Here is an 18,133-nt window from a genome sequence, read left to right as displayed (position 1 = left end):
GGGAGGGGTTTACTAATAATTTCCATTCTCAATCTGGTTTGAGGAAACCAACTATTTTTAAAAGTAGTGCCCTAGCCAGTTTTGCTTAGTAGTTATAGTGTTGGTCCGAGCACTGAAGAGTTGTGGCTTTGATTTCTAGTCAAGGGCGTGTACCTAGGTTTCAGGTTCTATCTCCAGCCATGTTGGAGTACATGCAGGAGGCAACCAATCAATGTCTCTCTCACATCGATGTTTCTCTGTGTGTCTCTTCCGCTCCCTTCCACGCTCTGTAAAATCAATGGAGAAAATATCCTTGGGTGAGGATTAACCACACAAAAAAAGTAGCTTTAGCTTGGTTTGGACCTCAAGAGCACACATGTTTATATCTCCCCTCTTTCTCAGGATCTCTAGCATGAAAGTGAAGGAATAAAGGAATAAAATAAGGTATAAATTCATAACAGTGAAGCAGATGTAAGAGAGAGGGTGATGTCAATGGGTGAGAAATTTCCACAAATTTCTGGAAGCAAAAAACAACAGGAAGTGTTCACAGTGGCAGGAGAGCCAAGGACACCACTCAGGGAGCTGCAGCTGGGGAGGGAGCCAGTCGGGTCACCAGAGGCCCAGAGAGACTGCAGACTTGGAGATGGGAGGTATGAGGAAAGGGCTGAAAATGGGGATAATCTGAAGGTAAATACATGAAATCACCCCCACCCCGTTCCCCAAGACCCCTCACCTGCCCAGAGCAGAGACTGTCTGGCACTCACCCTTAGGCAAAATATCAGAGGGCTTTTGTCTAAAGAAATTAAACTATCTGGGATGGATTAAGGCACCTAGTCACACGTTGATTCCCCCCAATAAAGTGCTTTTTATTTTGCCCTTTGGGGGACACCCATTCTAACAGCCAGCTCCCTGGTGGTTCACCTAAAATAAAGCCAGTGCCCAGCCAGCGTGGCTCAGCGGTTGAGCACGGTTTGATTCCTGGTCAGGGCACATGCCTGGGATGTGGGCTTGATCCCCAATGAGGGGCGTGCAGGAGGCAGCCGGTCGATTAGTCTCTCTCATCATTGATGTTTATAGCTCCCTCTTTCTCTCCCTTCCTCTCTGAAATCAATAAAAAATATATTTCTAAAATAAAGCCAGTGAGTGAACACACCGGCCTTGGATAGACAGACACCTCGTTCAGAACATCTATGAACTCATTCATAAACTATCAAATGGAAAAGATGAGAGAAAAGATGAGTGGCCTGGAGGATCCATCCAGGAAGTTCAACATCCAACTAACAGGCATTCCAGAAAGAGAAAACAGAGAAAATGAGGGGGAGGAAACGATTCAAGAAATTATATAAGAAAAAATAGTGCATCAAATGGCAAGGGCTCGCTGAGTACCAGGTGGGGTGAATGACAAACAGACCTTGAGCTAAGTGCTGGTTACATAAGGAATGTTTGGCTTGTAAAAACTGACCAAATTATTCATTTGTGATCTGAGTGCTTTTCTATATGCATATTTCAGTATGAATTTACAAAAAAAAAAAAAAAAAACCTCTCTTAAAAATGTCCAAGTCAAATGTCCCCAGAAGATGTGTTATGATTATCTTGTGGATTCACGAACTCTACACAACAGTAAGCAACCAAGCAAATAAATAGGAAGGAAGGAAGGAAGGAAGGAAGGAAGGAAGGAAGGAAGGAAGGAAGGAAGGGAAGGAGGGTGGGAAGGAGGCAGAAAGAAAGTTCTGGTCTAAATAGGAAAGAAAAGAAAAAGTGGCATGATTGTGAGCAATTTGTAGAGCATAAAAAAGGAAAATTCATTTGCTCTTGAAGCTAGAAACATTTTCCCGGGAGTACAGAGGTTGTGACAAGGACCTGTGGGAAGTGATGTGCAATTACAGTACACTATTTGGTCCTGCAATGAATACTATTGACATAGTCATCATCACATAAACACAGTGTGTCGGTGGTCAGCTTTTAAAACCAATTTGTCTAGATAAAGCACTGGAAACCTAATTATTGTTACAGAATGGAATGCAAATGTAACCAGCCTCACTGGATCCAAAACTACTGAACATAGGCCTGGCTGGTTTTGGTAAGTGGTTAGAGCGTCAGCCAGGTCATACCTGAAGGGTGGCAGGTTTGATTCTGGTCAAGGGCACGTACCTCAGTTGCAGGCTTGATCCCTGGCCCTGGACGGGGCCGGTGCATGAGGCAACCAGTTGATGTGTCTCTCTCACATCAATGTTTCTTTCTCTGTCTCTGTCTCTCCCTGTCCCTTCCACTCTCTCTAAAAATCAATGGGGAAAAAATAATATCCTCGGGTGAGGATTAACAAAACACAAACAATGACTGAATACAGAAAAGTGGGAGGAAAAGGGCAGAGACGAGATGGAGGAAGGATGGGGCGCTAGTAACCACGTCTTACCATCTGAGTGGTCAAGAGACACTGTGGAAAATTGGTGGAATAAGAAATCACATTTTAAAATAGTATTAATAAAGTTATAAAGGTAACTAGAGGGACCAAAATAGTAATATTATGACAATTTAGGAGGGGGACAAGAAAGAGCCAAGTGTTATAAATAAGTGAAATTCTCATTTGTCATGCTAGGATGAAGTCAATAGATGATGTTTAAAGCTGATAAATAAAGAAATAACCATTGGGGCATGTTATTTAGAGATATGAAGTTACCACCAGAAATCCTAAATGGTAAAAGTGCTCCTGCTGGGGGCTGAGAAGTGGGGGCATGAGACACTGGCTTTTTACTATATATGTCCTTGTGAACGATTTGCCTTTTAAAATTGCGTAAATGTACTGCTTTGACTTAATTTTATTTATTTATTTTTAAAATATATTTTTATTGATTTCAGAGAGGAAGGGAGAGGGAGAGAGAGATAGAAACATCAATGATGAGAGGGAATCATTGATCGGCTGCCTCCTGCACGCCTCCCACTAGGGCTCAAGCCTGCAACCCAGGCATGTGCCTTTGACCTGAATCAAACCTGGGACCCTTCAGTCCACAGGCTGACGCTCTATCCACTGAGCCAAACTGGCTAGGGCTATTTTTTTTTTTAAATACATATTTTTAAAATATATTTTTATTGATTTCAGAGAGGAAGGGAGAGGGAGAGAGAGACCAAAACATCAATGATGAAAGACAATCATTGATTGTCTGCCTCCTGCATGCCCCCTACTGAGAACTGAGCCCACAACAACAACCCGGGCATGTGCTCTGACTGGGAATTGAATGGTGACTTCCTGGTTCCTGGGTGGATGCTCAACCACTGAGCCACACTGGCCGGGTTAATTTAAAAAACAAGTCCCTCCTCTTTCTTTGGACCTCAGTCTTCCACATGGCACATATTTAAGGGGGAGGTTGATGATTCCGGGGAGAGGTGACACGAGAACCTGTTCTCCAATCCACGCTTCTTTTTACAGCAGTAGCAAGGCAGGTGAGCAAAGGATTGATTCCTCCCTAACTAATCCTTCAACTCCTCACAGGACCACAGTCATCCATGCAGATGCAGACTCTCAGCTGCCCCAGCCTGCACCGCCCTCTGGTCCTCTTCCAACACTTCCATGGCCAGTCCAGCCTCTCCTGCCTTCCATTCATTCAACTATTTACACCCATTAGTTATTTATACCCGCCTGAGTCAGAAAGGATTTGAGGGCTTACTCCAATAACACAGATAAGGGAAGGATAAAAATTAAACTAGATCCCTAACTGGTTTGGCTCAGTGGATAGAGTGTCGGCCTGCGGCCTCAAGGGTCCCAGGTTCGATTCCGGTCAAGGGCATGTACCTGGGTTGCAGCACATCCCCAGTAGGGAGTGTGCAGGAGGCGGCTGATTGATGTTTCTCTCTCTCATTGATGTTTCTAACTATCCTTCTCCCTTCCTCTCTGTAAAAAATCAATAAAATATATTTAAAAAATTAAAGTAGAAAATAAGAACTCAGAAAAGGAGATCAACAAGATACTAGAGTTGTTCTTCAAATTAACCAGTAGCTTATGCAGAAAGCAAGATACAGTGAGCCATGACAGCCTCACATGAGGAAGGAGGAAATGTACCAGTTTTCAAGAGAAGCAAATCTTTGCCGAGCACTAAATTCTTCAATTCGTTGTCCATGGGAGATTTCATGAAGGAGAAGGAAATGACTGTTTTATTTTGTTTTGTTTCAACTTCGTCTTATTTTAATGATATGCTATTTAAATATTTGGATGTTATTGCCTATAAAAAAAATGAAGAATCCGCCCTGGCCGGATAGCTCAGTCGGTTGGAGCATCATCCCAAACACCAAAAAGTTGTGGGTTCAAGCCCTGGTCAGGGCACACACCTAGGTTTCGGGTTCAATCCTTGGTTGGGGTGTGTACGGGAGGACATGGATCAATTATTCTCTCTCACATTGATTTTTTTCTCTCTCTGTCTCTCCCCCTTCCTTGCTCTTTAAAATCAATAAAGATATATCCTCAGGTGAGGATTAAAAAAACAAAACTGAAGGATCCCTGGTAATATCATGATTACGAAATGAGGTATAAGAGCATACGCTTTGGCACGATCAAGGATTATTTCACTGGTTTTCTTCCCCCCGGAAATGATTCTTTATTGAGCATCTGCAAGTACCAGGGAGTACCCTTCGATGATCTTGGGTAATCCTGAGAACTGGGCATTGTTGGCCCCTTTTACAAACGAGGAAACTAAGGCTCAGAGAAGGCAAAATGACCTAGCTGAGGTCACCCAGTGGATTTGGGCAGAGCCTAGATTCAAACTTAGGTGTGTCTGTCTCCAAAGCTCATTCTGTACGTATCATACCACGGGGCCTCAGGCAGGATGACAGGCCTGGCTGTCGGGCCAGAAACTGCTTCTGAGCTGCCTCATTAAGTGAGGACCTCTCCAGCAGAGAGCAGCAGAAAGAAGGCTGGACCTGAGTTGAAGAAATGAGACCACAGTTTCCTCATGAATCTAGCAGATCTGATGTCTGAGGGCTGAACCAGACCAGAGAGTTTTGTCTGCCGTGGAAGCAAGAAAGCCTTTATTTCGGTGATGCCTCCTCTTCATCGCTTCCTCCTCCACAAGACACCCAGCCTCCTTGAGCCCCAGTTTTTTAAATCTGTACAACACAAAGATAATGATCCCCGCAACCTCCATAAGATTTCAAGGCATAAAAGAATCGTTTAAGGAACGATGCTTTGATCACTGGCATTCATGTGAGTGTGGCCCTTTACAAGTCTGTTCTCTCTGGGCCTCCGTCTTCTCTATAAACTGAACAGTCTGGACTGGATGGTTTTTTTTAAGGGCCCTTTCAGCCCCAAGTTTTTTGACTCTTATGCTGGTTTTATTTATTTATTTTATTTTTTTTATTTATTGATTTCAGAGAGGAAGGGGGTGGGAGAGAGAGAAACACCAATGATGAGAGAGAATCATTGATCAGCTGCCTCCTGCGCACCCCCTACTGGGGATCAAGCCCGCAACCTGGGCATGTGCCCTGACTTGGTTCATAGTTCAGTGCGCAACCACTGAGCCACACCAACCTGGCTTATGCTGGGATTATTAAAACCCTTCTGGTCACGAACGGCTGCTGCTCCTCTGAGCTCCCACAGTAGGCTGTATTCCCCTCTGTCACAGCACTTGTCATTGTGTTGTCACTACCTTCCCCCGCCCCCCCCAATAGATGATCTCTACTCTCTCTGCCCAAGCTCAGACCTTATCATCCCTCACCTAGACTGTCACATGAGCCTCCTGACTGGATGCCTCCAAACTATCTTCCAAACTGCCCTCTGGTGGGATCTCTCCAAAACACGCTCTCAACAGGTCACCCCATACTCTACAATGCACACCTCTTCCCTCAGCTTAAAAACCTACGTTGGTTCTCAATTTTTAATAGGATAAAACTCCTGACCCTGCTATTCAAGTGTCCTCATGATCTAGGCTGGCCAACTCTTCAGACTCTTCTCCAGATGCTCCCTGCCTCCCTGTTGTGCTCCAGTTTGTACTAACTTGATGAAACTACTTTTCCCACCATAGCTGGTTGCTCAGTGGTTAGAGCATCGGCCTGTGGACCAAAGCGTTGTGGGTTTGATTCCCAGTGATGAACATTATACAGTTCCTGGCTTCAGGGTGCTCGCGGTTGGATGGAGAGGACAGTCATGGAAACAGATCATTGCAGTGGGGTGTTCTGTGAGCTAGAGGGCATGGGTATCCAAAAGAGGAACATCTATCCTGACTGTCATCACAGAACTCCCCGCCTGCAGGAGCATAAGGGTGTGCCACATGGTAGGCACACAAAATTCACTGACCGGCCTCTCAGAAAGTGGCAACTTCCCATGTGACTTCTCCCGCCTGCCCTTCCAGGGCACAATTTTGCAGTTATTATTAATAATAAAAATGCCTAGACCTCCCTTTTGCAAACACATAGCGTGCTTTTGCGTAAACACACACTATGTGCTGAACACTTCATATGTGTCGTCCTATTTAATTCTCACACCAAACACCATAAGATGGGTTATTTATGAATTGGCTCGCATATCAGATGTGTACAGTTGTGTGAGATGCCTTTCAGTTTTACAAGGAAATTTGGGGGAAGGGAGAAATTAGGTGCTTTTTATTATTGACATAATAACAAGTCTAATGTGGTTATATAAAGAAAAATACTGGTTTCATTCAAGTGGATGCAGTTTACTGCATTCGGGAATCCTGTAGGAAATCAGAAGGCCCAGATATGCAATGGTATTCTCTCTGGGGAAAAAGGCAGAAAAATCACATAGCTACAAATAAGTGCATTTGAAATGGCACATATCTGGTGGTAACTGTGATAGATTTCCTCCTAAGATGTCAGAGGAGTCACCCAGTCAGCAGCGTACCTCTGCCCGGCTTGTCATCTTTGTTTTGAAAAGGCTGTAATGCGATGTCGATCTTGGCTAGGTTGTTTTGATTGCTACGCTCCACCTCTAGGGGGCAGGGTAGCCTCACATATTATTTTCCATCCTTGTTCCTCAGCTTTCTATCCTGATCAGAAGCTTGATGGGTGTGCTAGACAGCCAGGAAATTTTCGGATACATGTTTGTAACGGGCAACACGAATCTCACATGTCAAAAAACACAGCCTTATCCCTGTTTCCTACTTGAGAAAACAGAGACACTGAAAGTGATGCGAGGTGCCTAGAGTCACTCAGTCCTCCCAGCGCCACACTTTATCCGAATGCTGAGCTGCCGGAGAGTTCCAGTTCCGAAGGGCGTGAGAATGGGCTTTTGACATGGGTGCTTGGAGAGAGACCCAAGGCCATTATGAAGTGAGAGTGACTAGCAAATGATCTTATCTCAAAAGAGGTACCTCAAAAGAGGAAATAAGTCATTTAATTCGTCATTTTTTCCCCTGTGACCAGTGTTTATTCTTCTTCCAGGAAATAAAGCAGGAAATGAGCCAGAGGGGCTGAATCTTATTCTGACTCCAACACACTGTGCTTGGCCCAGGGTCTGAGCCCAATAAAGAGTTTCTGGAGGACTGCACAGGGGTCCTATGCAGCTTCTTTGGTCCTTTCAGAACAGAATACCTTGCATTGAGGGTCAAGACCATGGCGTGACATGGCCATAGCATGGGATGAAGAGGTAACCATGGGCAGATGTGCCCAAATATCTCCAAGTCCTGTCTGATTCTGTTACCCTGACATTCTATGAACTGGGAGGCTGGTGAGTATGAGGGGAACAGAGATCAGAGGTCAAAGAGCTTCAGGGAGCATGAGGAAAAAGCCACCCAAAGGCCAAGAGAATTCTGAAGTTGAGTCATCTTTCTCTATAGAAGTCCTGGAATGAAGAAAAACGTAGGCACCTGTGGCCATTAGTGCACCAAGCCTCTAGCTCCTTCACTCATGCCCACAGCACCTCACTTAGATACAACATGCACTCAATAAATGTCAGTTAAATCACAATTTGCAGGGGCTCTCAATCTAGTAGAGAGGGCACAAGATGTAAACAAATAACCATCAAGGTATAAAACGGGGCAAAGTGCTCATTTCAAGGGTCATGGATAGACCAAACACCAGGAGGGACCAGCAAACAAACATGGGAGAGATGACAGCAGTGTTGAGCCTGGGAACTGGATGGAGCAGCCCAGGAGAAAGGAACAGCATGAGCAAAGATCCAGAGGCTAGCAGAAGGCTGAGTGAGGGCTAACAAAGGGGGACACGGGCCAGTCTGGCTGGAGTGCGGTCTGTGTGAAGGGCACTGTAAAAAGATGAGAAGAGAGTTGCGGGCACATCCAAAGAGGACCATGTGCGGCAGACAGAAAAGTTTGAACATTCCCCTGCAGGCAGAAGAGAAAGTGAAACCACTGGAACCCTGTAGAAAGGTTGGCCTGGCTGCACTTCATCAGAGGCTTGACGAAGCAAGAGCAGGAGGGGTATCTATTCGGAGACTAGGGCAAAAACTACGAGGCTATCCAGGAGAGGGAGCCTGACTGGGGCAGTGGTCCCAGGAGCTCTGCTGGGGGAAGCCCTGAGCCGCAGCTAGAGTGATGGCTTTACACCCCGCCTGCCTGCAGGAGGCAAAGCTGTACCACAGACTCAGGAGTCAGACGGTTCTGGGCTCCATGCAGCTGTGCAACCTCCGGCATGTGACCACGCCTCTCTGATCCTTGTTACCTAGTCTGAAAAACGAGGATAATACCAATACCCACCTGGCAGGGACTCCCTCTGTGCAAATGAGAGAAGAGGCAGTACTGCCTGATGGGGAAGAACACTGTCGATGAACTCCGGAGCCCGACCACCAAGGCTCTTTCTAGTTCCTTCTCAGTTCTTTCCCTTACTCAGTGAGTGACCCTGGGTAGGTGAGCCAACTTTTCTGGGCCTTGGTTTCCTCATCTGTAAAATGGATTTAATAACAATAGCCACATCAAAGGATTCGGTTGAAGACTGAATGAATTCATACATGCAAAGGGCTTAGAACAAGTAGTTCTTGGCACACACAGTGCATGCAGGAAGAAGATGATAGCTATTATTACATAAAGCCACATAGGGTGCTGTCTGGCACGCAGAAGGCTGAGACTCACTCAGCACACGCATGGCCCCTTCTCTGTGCTACAGGCCTTTACTATGCTCCCAGCAATTCAGAAGCCACAGCAGGCAGTGGTGGGACAGATCAAAGAGCAGTGGAGGGCAAGCTTGCATCGGTCTTCTTCCCGGGGCACCCCCCTCAGGAGACACCCACTCTCTTCAAAGCTCCCCCACATCCCCCACTCCTCACCATCCTTGCTATGTGCATTTGTTCTGGGCACCATTGTGATGGGGGGCCTGCACGGAACCCTGTGTGTCTGGCTGGGGGTGGGGGACGGGGCTCTCAAGCGCAGAGATCCTGGCGTTGGCTCAGCCTGGTGGCCCCTCCTGCTGTGTGCACGCAGCTAAGAAATGTTTGTGGATGACAACAACCCCATTCTTGTCCCAGATCTAGACAGAGAAGGAAGATTCCTCTAATTCTCATTCAACTTGACAATATCATTTCCTCCCACACGAGTATAATGCTCTCAACACAGTAGGGGGAAGATAAATGGTTTTCCCTCCTGAGAAAAAGGAAAGACCCCCCCTGGGAAAAGCACCGGAGACCCCCACAGGAGACAGACTTCCCTGGGGCTTCTCCCTGGGCTTGCTCCTGCCCTCCCAGTGCCCTCAGCCCCTGTGGGCAGCACGGGGAGCGCGCTGACACCCCAGGGCCTGTGGGAGACAGCTGCGTGGTAGACCAGATGTTGCTCTGGCTGTCGAGAACACCAGGCCAGCCGCCTGGCTGCTGTCCCTAGTGTGGGCCAGCTTGTGGGTGGGCAGGGGGTGGGGGCAGAGGATGGAGAGTTCCCCCCCACACCAGCTTCAGCCCACCACCGCCTACAGCAAAGCCGGAGCTGGGCCCCCGCACACAGCATTGGGAACACAGCTGGCTTCAGCCTGGAGCAGCTCAGCAGTGACCACCACCCCCCCCCCCTCCCCAGCGTGTCTGTAAATCATCCAGGTGCCTGACCTGCAAGGGGGAGCCAGGCCAAGATCAACAAAGAAAGCAGGGCGCTTCTCTAGTCATCTGGCCCGGGGGGGTGGGGGTGGGGGTGGAATTTCAAGGTGGGGGGGGGAATTTCAAGGAAAACGATCTAAGCATTGGTAGCGCCCAGCAGCTACTAAAAAAACAAACAAGCAAAGCCCTCCTGTCCAGAGGACCGGTGGCCAGAAGGAGGTCGGGCCTCATGTCGCTCCCTGCTGTACTAGAAAGGCCACACCCAGAGCACAGCAGAAGGCATACTGGCATCCGGGAACTTGTCCAGAAGAGACAGTGCGGGAGGATGTGGGAATCCTGGGGGGATGACATGGGTGGGGGTGGCCATGACAGCTGCTATCAACTGCAGTAGAGGGAAAGTTCACAGGATCGGGAGTCTGCCTTATGGGTAGTGTGACTTCTGCTGTGTCACTTCACTTCTCTGAGCCCCCAGTTGCTTCAGCTGTAAAATGCGCACTGTGTACACAGACGCACAGGGTCGCTGGGAGGACTCAGTAAGTCCCTTGGCGGAGGAGGGGGGGCCTCAACCAGCCGGAGCTGGGCCCCGGCCCCTCTCTCCCCTCTTCCTCCACCAGAGGGAGCCTGGGGACCAGGAGCGCCCAGCCTGTACCAGCATCTACCTATCCTCCCCCAATGCTGCAGCCTCTGCTGCTAAACTCCCACCCTGCCTGCCCCAGCTTCCAGCGGCAGCCTTCTCACCCACTCTGCAAACCCAGAACAGGCCTGGCAGGGGAGTCACTTGCAGCAGCTGTGGTGGCGGCATTGGCTACTGCATCAACAGGCCCTCCTGACGTCTGGCCAGGCGGCAGAGTGGAAAGGAGGGAGGCACAGCCTTCTTCCCTCTCCTGTCAACTCCCTCACTCATCCTACTCAAATCCTCTAGATACCTAAGGGTCTCCTGGCCTCTCCCAGTTCCTGACCCAGCCAGGTTCTGAGGCCAAGAGATTCCTGTGGTTTGGAGAACTCTTGTGGAAAAATAACAGGCATCAGAGACAGGTGGGCTTGGGTTCTAGTCCCAGGTCCATTAGGAACTTGCAGCCTAACCTTGAGCAAGGTCTCTTCATCTTGGAGCCTCAGTTTCCTCATCTCTAAAATGGAGTTAGTAATGCTCACTGCCTGTTGTGAGGAGCAAAAGAGGAAATAATGGAGGTGCCTGTATTTAATATGTGGTTAGGAGAAATTCAAAGAACTATCCAACCCCCTTTGTGAATCCAGTAGGAAATGTGAAGCCAGGAAATCCAATGAGAACTGGGAGGGATCAAGAGGTTGGTTGGCGTGGCCGGCAGAAGCACCGAGCTCAAGAGCAAATGGGCTGACAGCCAGCCAAGAGCTTCAAACCTACGTCTGCAGGATGAAGAAACTGAACGTCAGAGAACCCTGGAACTGGGGGAGGCTCGGGTCATTTCACTGGGCTGTACACCTGATTCAAGAATTGTGCTTTCTCCAGCTCTCCTCGACCCCCAGCCCGCCCTCCCCCCCGCCCCCCTAGAGGCAGTCTACTGCATCACCAGACAGCCAAGTTAGGAAGTTCTTCCTGATTTATCCCCAATTTTCCCATTGCTCCTTGTTCTGGTCCCTGGAGCCACACATAATGAGGCTGCCCCCTGTCACGGGCCTGATCACTCTAGCAAAGTCCGCAGCCAGGCTTGAGGAGCACAGTGCCTGCCCAGTGTACCCCTGCAGTCACCCTACCATGGCCCTGTCCTGAAAGAAGACCAAGACCGTGCTCGGTGGATCCAGACCCTTCCTCCATGCGGGGCCCCACACCACATGCAGCCAGTCCTCCAGAAGTGGCCTCCCAGCAGCCCTGCCGGGGCAGGAGAGCCCCTCTCCCTCGCCCCCAGTGCTCTGGGACAGTCCACAGCAAAACTGAGCTGAGGGTGCACTGCAGTGAAGCCCAGCCGGGCATTCGAGCTGCAGCTGCTGCTCCTGGGGCCCAGCCATCTCAACCCAGCACCCCAGTCTGCTGCCTCACCACGGGGGAGTTGCAGAGAGCTGTCTCCCGGCAGATTTCCTGAGGCAGAAGGCTTCCCCACCCCCAGCCCAGCCTCCGAGAGACACTCCACTGGTTGTGGCACATGGTAGGACCAGCTGAGCGGTGAGAGGAGGGGGAAGGCTGTCCATTCGCTAGAGGACTTCAGACTTGCTCTGTAGTGTGGCTGGATTAGTCATAGAACCATCAAATTGAAGCTGGAGTGGCCCTTAAAGAGCATTCAAGGCAGACCTTGCCTTTGAAAAAGATATAAAGGAACCGATGGGCAGAGAGAGGAAGGTACTCAGTCAAGGTCACAAAGCCAATCTGCAGCAGAGCTGGAGGGGGAACCCAGGTCTCCTAACTCCCAGCTCAGTGTTCTTTCCAATCAAGCAGAAGAGAAAGCAGGGAGCCTGGAGGGCAGCCCTGGGAGCCCGCATGCCCTTGACTCTCAGCCTGACATTTAGCCTGCCCAGCTTAGTGTGGTATCTGCATGGAAGGAGGCCCAGCCCATGTCCCACCAACCCAACAGATAATGCCAAGGTGTCCCAGATAGGCGGACACGCAGACCCCAGCACAGAAACTGGCACTGATCCAACAAGAGGGAAGCTCTGTAGACCGGTCTTCCGTGTGGCCTCTTTAACTGGGTGGTGTTTTTCTGGACGGTGGAGAAGGGGTGGTCTCGGAGGAACTAGCCAACGGCCAGGCCTCCATCTTTGCTCCCCAGGCCAGGCTGTGCTGCAGTTCCCCTCACATGGATCTCTCAGCCTCCAGCAGCCATTCTGCTCCCCACCTGCCTCCCTGGGAAAGGATAGAGCCGAGGCTGCCAGAGGAGGGGGGAGCAGGCCTGCACGCAGGACCTGTACGGGAGACCCCAACAGGCAAAACAACAACAACGGCAAAAAAAAAAAAAGGGAAAAAAAAAGGAGGGGGGTGCTCTTTTCCTTGAGGTTCTGAGTTGGCACCTTCACAGACAATAAACACGTCCAAAATAAATAAATAAATAAGTGGAAAGCCATCCTCTCGCAAGGATCCGGGCGGGGAGTGAAAAAGTGGAGGGGTGATGACTGCTGGAGGCTCCCACGGGTCACGGTTCTGGGCATCAAGGGCCAACCGCTCTCATGGGGCCAACCCAGTCCCCGGTGGCTAGACAAGGGGCGTCTGCGGTGGCGGGAGGGGGACCCGGCTTCTCCTAACAGGTTGGGGCAGGGGAGGAGGACCTGGAATCAGGCACGGGGTTCTTACTTTACCGGCTGGACAAGTTGGAGAGGGAACTAGAGGGGAAGAGCCGAGAGTACAAACACGCATTCCTTACTTTCTCTGGAGGGTTGTGGCCGGGCTGGTGCTGGTACTGGTGCTGTGGCCGCCGCCGGTCCCGGGACTGGAGCTCCTGGATGCGCCACGGCTCAGTTGGCCCCGCTCCCGAGGGGGCCGGGACCCCACGCCCACCGCCGCCGCCGAATAGCCGCCTTCCTTGTCGCGGCCCGGGTGCGCCGGCCCGGCATCCCGCCCGCCCCGCTCGCGACCCAGGGCTGGGTTGTCGTGGTGCAGGTGGCACTGGGCCACGTCGCGCTCTCGGGCTGAGTAACCGGTAGTGTCCTGGAGCGGGTAGGAGGCGTCCCGCTCCTTGTCCCGATACACCGCCTCCCGGTTCTGGTAGGCGCCTTCGCGGTTCGGGTACCCCACGTCCCGGGCCGCCTGGTGGAACTGGCTCTCCCGCAGCTCGCGGTGGTGGAACTGGGTTTCTCGCAGGTTCTGATACTGGCTCTCGCGGCCGGGGCTGTCCCGTGCGCCGTGGGGGTCCCTGTGCAGCTCCCCGCGGTGCAGCTGGCTCTCCTCCCGCAGGTCGCGGTTCTCCTGGGTGAGCTGGTCCAGCTGGCCCTCCAGCTCCTCGATGCGCCGTCTCTGGGTCTCCAGCAGCTGCTGCTGGCTCTCGATGATGTTGTTCAGCTCCAGCAGGTACTCCACCGCCCGATTGGGGCTCTCCGATCCCGGGCCGCCCGGGGGCCCCGACCCCGCCTCCATCCTAGCGGCCCAGGGGCAGGGGAAGGGGCAGGAGAGCCCGGTCCCCGCTCGCTCACGGCGCCACCCTCCCCCGGGCCCAGCCGGGGGAGGGGGCCGGCGGGACGCGAGGGCGCGCACCGGGCTCGAGGGCCCGGGGGCCCGGGGGGGCCCGGGAGACAGCGCTGGGTGGTCCGACGGCACGGGGAGCAGGAGCTGAGGCTGCCGCCACCGCCACCGCCACGGCTCAGGAGGACGCGGCCCACGGCGCTCCGCCCGCTGCGGAGTCACTGCGCAGCGCGGCCGCGCGGGACCGCCCCGGCCGCCGGCCCGCCCCCCGCCCCTGCCCCCACTCTCCCGCCCGGCCCGCCCCCGCGCGCCCCACCTGCTACAGCCACCCGCGTCCGAAGCGAGACCCGCCCCAGGCACCCGGGCCAGCCCCATCGCGGGCTGCCGGAAATCGCTCCCTTCCACCGTCCACGGTCCGGTGTCCTCACCTAAAGCAGTCTAATGAAGCCCTCCATCCCAGTCCCTTCCAATGCATTCCCCGTCCGCCAGGCCCCAGATCCTCATCTAAGACATCCCAAGAAGCCCCATCCCCGGCGGCCGCCAGCTCCAGGCATCCCGCGGACTCCCCATCCCCTTTGGATCTTCCAATCCCAAGTGTCAGAAACCTTCCAGCTTAGCTAGTGCCTGGGTCCTCCAAGCCAACGAAGACAGTCCCAGGATCTCCATCTTAACAAGCCATCGCAGAGTTAGGATCAAAGCTCCGTGTATTCATTCCTTCAACCCTCATTTCCTGCTCTTCTTTGGAAATGCTCTCTTCTATTCAGCCCATCATCTCTATGCAGGGAAACTGTACCCATCTTTCAAGATTTAAATGCCACCTTACTGAATGCTTTCCCAAGCCAGGGTGCTCACTTTTCCTCTCCTCTTGACCTCCCACTGCACTTTGTCTACACTTCCCTCGTGGCATTTGTGGGCCAAGTGGAACTCTGCTTTGTAGTGCGTTCGTTTGTGTTCTTGTTTGAAGACCTCTGCCAGCCTGAACTCCTCAAAGCCAGAAACATTCATCTTGGTGAGCAGGTTGGGGGAGAGGAGAAAGCATGAGTTTTACAGTCTGACAAAAACTGGATTTAAACTTCATCTCCTCTCTGAACTTTCATTTCCCTATCAAGAACATCTACCTCACGGGGGTGGTCTTGGAAGAAGGCAGGCAAAAACATTTGGCACAGAAAAGACAACCCACAGAATGGGAGAAAAATCTGTGTAAGTGATATATCTGATAAGGACTTTGTGTCCAGATTATGTAAAGAACGCTTGCATGTCAACAACAAATAACAAGCAATTTTCTTTAAGTGGACAAAGGACTTGAATACACATTTCTCCAAAAAAGAGGTACACATGACCAGTAAGCAGATGAAAAGATGCTTCTCATCATTAGCCATCGGGGAAATGCAGACCCAAATCGCAGTGAGCTTTCCCTGCTACCCACAAGGTGTTTTTTCCGGGTGCCTGTTGTCACTGAAAGGGAAACTTTCACAATGTCCGGAGCCCTTGCTGTTCTGCAGATGGAGGAGGTTGTCCTTAAATTCCTTGCAGCAGGAACCCACTTAGGTGGCCCCAATGTTGGCTTCCAAGTAGAAGAGCTCATCTCCAAAGTGAAAAGTGATGGCGTCTGCGTCAGAATTCTGAAATGAACATGTGGGGGATCTTCTGCTGGTGGCTTGTGCGTGCTCTTGTTGACCCTGAAAACCCTGCTGTCAGTATCACATTGTCCAGGAATACTGGCCAGTAAACTGTGCTAAAGTTTGCTTCTGCCACCAGAGACACTCCTATTGCTGGCTGCCTCATCCCTGGGACCTTCACTAACCAGATCCAGGCATCCTTCTGGGAGTTGAGACTTCCGGTGGTTACTGATCCCAGGGCTGACCACCAGCCTGTCACAGGGGCGTCTTATGTTAACCTGCCCACCATCCCTCTGTGTAACACAGATGCCCCTCTGTGCCCTGTGGACGTTGCCATCCCATCCAACAAGGGGGCTGGCTCAGTGGGTTTGATATCGCAGATGCTGGTACAGGAAGTTCTATGCATGTGCGGGACCATCTACCATGAGCATCTGTGGGAGGTCATGCCTGCTCTCCCACTGCAATTGGAGACCCTGAAGAGACTGGAAAAGAAGAGCAGGCGGCTGCTGAAAAGGCTGTGACCAAGGAGGCATTTTCAGGGAGAATGGACTGCTCAGCTCCCGCGTTCTCTGCTGCGCAGCCTGAGGTTACTGAATGGGTAGGAACAACCACTGGGTGGTCTTAAGCTGTTCTTCCACAGGCTCTTAAGTGAAAACTGGAAATAAGGTTGTTGAAAATAAACATCAGTCTCTTAAAACACACACATACATATAAACACAGTGAGATGCCACTTCACACCCACTATGAGAACTAAAGTAAAAAGGACACACCAGGAGGCATATTGGTGAGCATGTGAAGACCTGGAACCCTCATTCTTTGCTGGTGGGAATGTAAAATGGGGTGGTCAACTTGGAAAACAATGTGTAAGTGTCTTAAAATGTTAAACACAGAGTTACCATATAATCAAGGAATTCCACTCCTAGGCATATGCCCAAGAGAAATTAAAACATGTCCACACAAAAACTTGTATATGAATGTTCATAGCAGCATTATTCGTAATAGTCAAAATGTGGAAACAATCAAATGTTCATGTATTGATGAATGGGTAAATAAAGGGTGGCATATCCACACAGTGGAACATTATTCAGCCATAAAAAGGAATGAGATACTGATGCATGCTAAAACATGGATGAACCTTGAAAACATATTGCTATAAGAGACCCAAAAGGACACAGATTATATGATTCCCTTTATATAAAATTCCAGAATAGGTAAATCCATAGAGACAAAAAGTAGAGTAGTGATTTCCAGGGGCTGGGGCATGGGTTGGGGAAAGAGGACTGACTGCTAACGGGTATGGTGTGTGTGTGTTTTTTGGAAGGAGAATGAAAATATTCTAAAATTAGATTGTGGTGATGATTGTACAGCCCCGTTAATTAAAAACCACTGAGTTGGAATATCACATGATCTCATTTATATGGAGAATCTAATGAACAAAATAAACTGATGAACAAAATAGTTCCAGAGCCACGGATACATGGAACAGACTGACAGATCTCAGAGGGGAGGAGAGGGCGGGTGGGGACGGGAAGAGATTAACCAAAGAACTTACATGCATATATGCATAGCCCATAGACACAATAGTGTGGGGAAGGCTTGGGGTGGGGCAGGAGCTGGGTGGAGGGGGTAGAGGGGAGAAAATGGGAGACATCTGTAATACTGTCAACAATTTAAAAACCACTGAGTTGTATATTTTTAAAGGGAGAATTTTATGGTATGTGAATTATATCTTGATAAAGCCGGCTTTTTCAAAAGCCTTGCACAGACAGAGTCTAGCACATACCAGCAACCACAGTAATAATAACTAACACATCTATAGTGCTTATCATGTGACAGCCTAAGTCTTTACATGTTCAAACTCAGAAAATCCTCAGGACAAACCAATGAGATAGCTACTGTTATTACCTCCATCTTACAGATGAGGAAGTAAACCCTGAGGTTGAATTACTTGCCCAAGGTCACACAGAGGCATAGCCAGGATGCTCAGATGTTTCCTTCTCACTCCTTTATACCTTTCCTCATACTTTGTATAAAATTGGTGCTCCATAAGTGTCAAATTACTATATCCATCAAAATTCTATTCATCCAGTGAACATTTACTAAGCATTTATTATGTTCTAGGCAATACTTGCATTTTACCTTATCCCTGCTTCTCTCATTCAGATTCACTGTGGGGTAGAGGGCAGATGGGTACAAAGATTCATTCATTCACAAAATATTTACTGAGTATCTACTATGTGTCAAGCACTGTTCTGGACTCTAAGAATATAGCAATGAATAAAATAGACAACAATCCCTAACCTCATAGAGTTCACAGGGGGGGAGAAACAATAAACAGACTATAGAGAGCATGTTGGATGTTGTGCTGGGTTGAGTAATATCCCTCAAAACTTGCTGTCCACCTGTAAATGTAATCTTATTTGGAAATAAAGGTCTTTGCAGATGTAATCAAGTTACGGTGAGATCATATTCTATTGGCGTGGG

General features: G+C 50.0%; 1 protein-coding gene and 1 pseudogene across 3 annotated transcripts in view; one reads left to right on the top strand and one right to left on the bottom strand.

The window, feature by feature from the left end:
- Window positions 1–14,210, bottom strand: part of IQSEC2 (IQ motif and Sec7 domain ArfGEF 2) — an 86,090-nt gene extending 71,880 nt beyond the window's left edge. For both annotated transcript variants that reach the window (XM_081081333.1, XM_081081331.1), the window contains exon 1: window positions 13,276–14,210. In XM_081081333.1, coding sequence (XP_080937459.1) covers window positions 13,276–13,985 — 710 coding nt within the window. In that variant the 5' untranslated portion in view covers window positions 13,986–14,210. The remainder of the gene's footprint in view (window positions 1–13,275) is intronic.
- A 1,295-nt stretch (window positions 14,211–15,505) lies between these two features.
- Window positions 15,506–16,274, top strand: LOC308511937 (small ribosomal subunit protein uS2B-like; annotated as a pseudogene). The gene has a single exon. The product of its transcript is annotated as a small ribosomal subunit protein uS2B-like (transcript).
- Window positions 16,275–18,133: the final 1,859 nt, after the last annotated feature.

Source organism: Myotis nattereri (assembly GCF_964212035.1).
Source record: "Myotis nattereri genome assembly, chromosome: X".
NCBI lineage: Eukaryota > Metazoa > Chordata > Mammalia > Chiroptera > Vespertilionidae > Myotis > Myotis nattereri.
The sequence above is the reverse complement of the archived record's forward strand: the minus strand, read 5'-3'. Positions and strand labels throughout refer to the sequence as shown.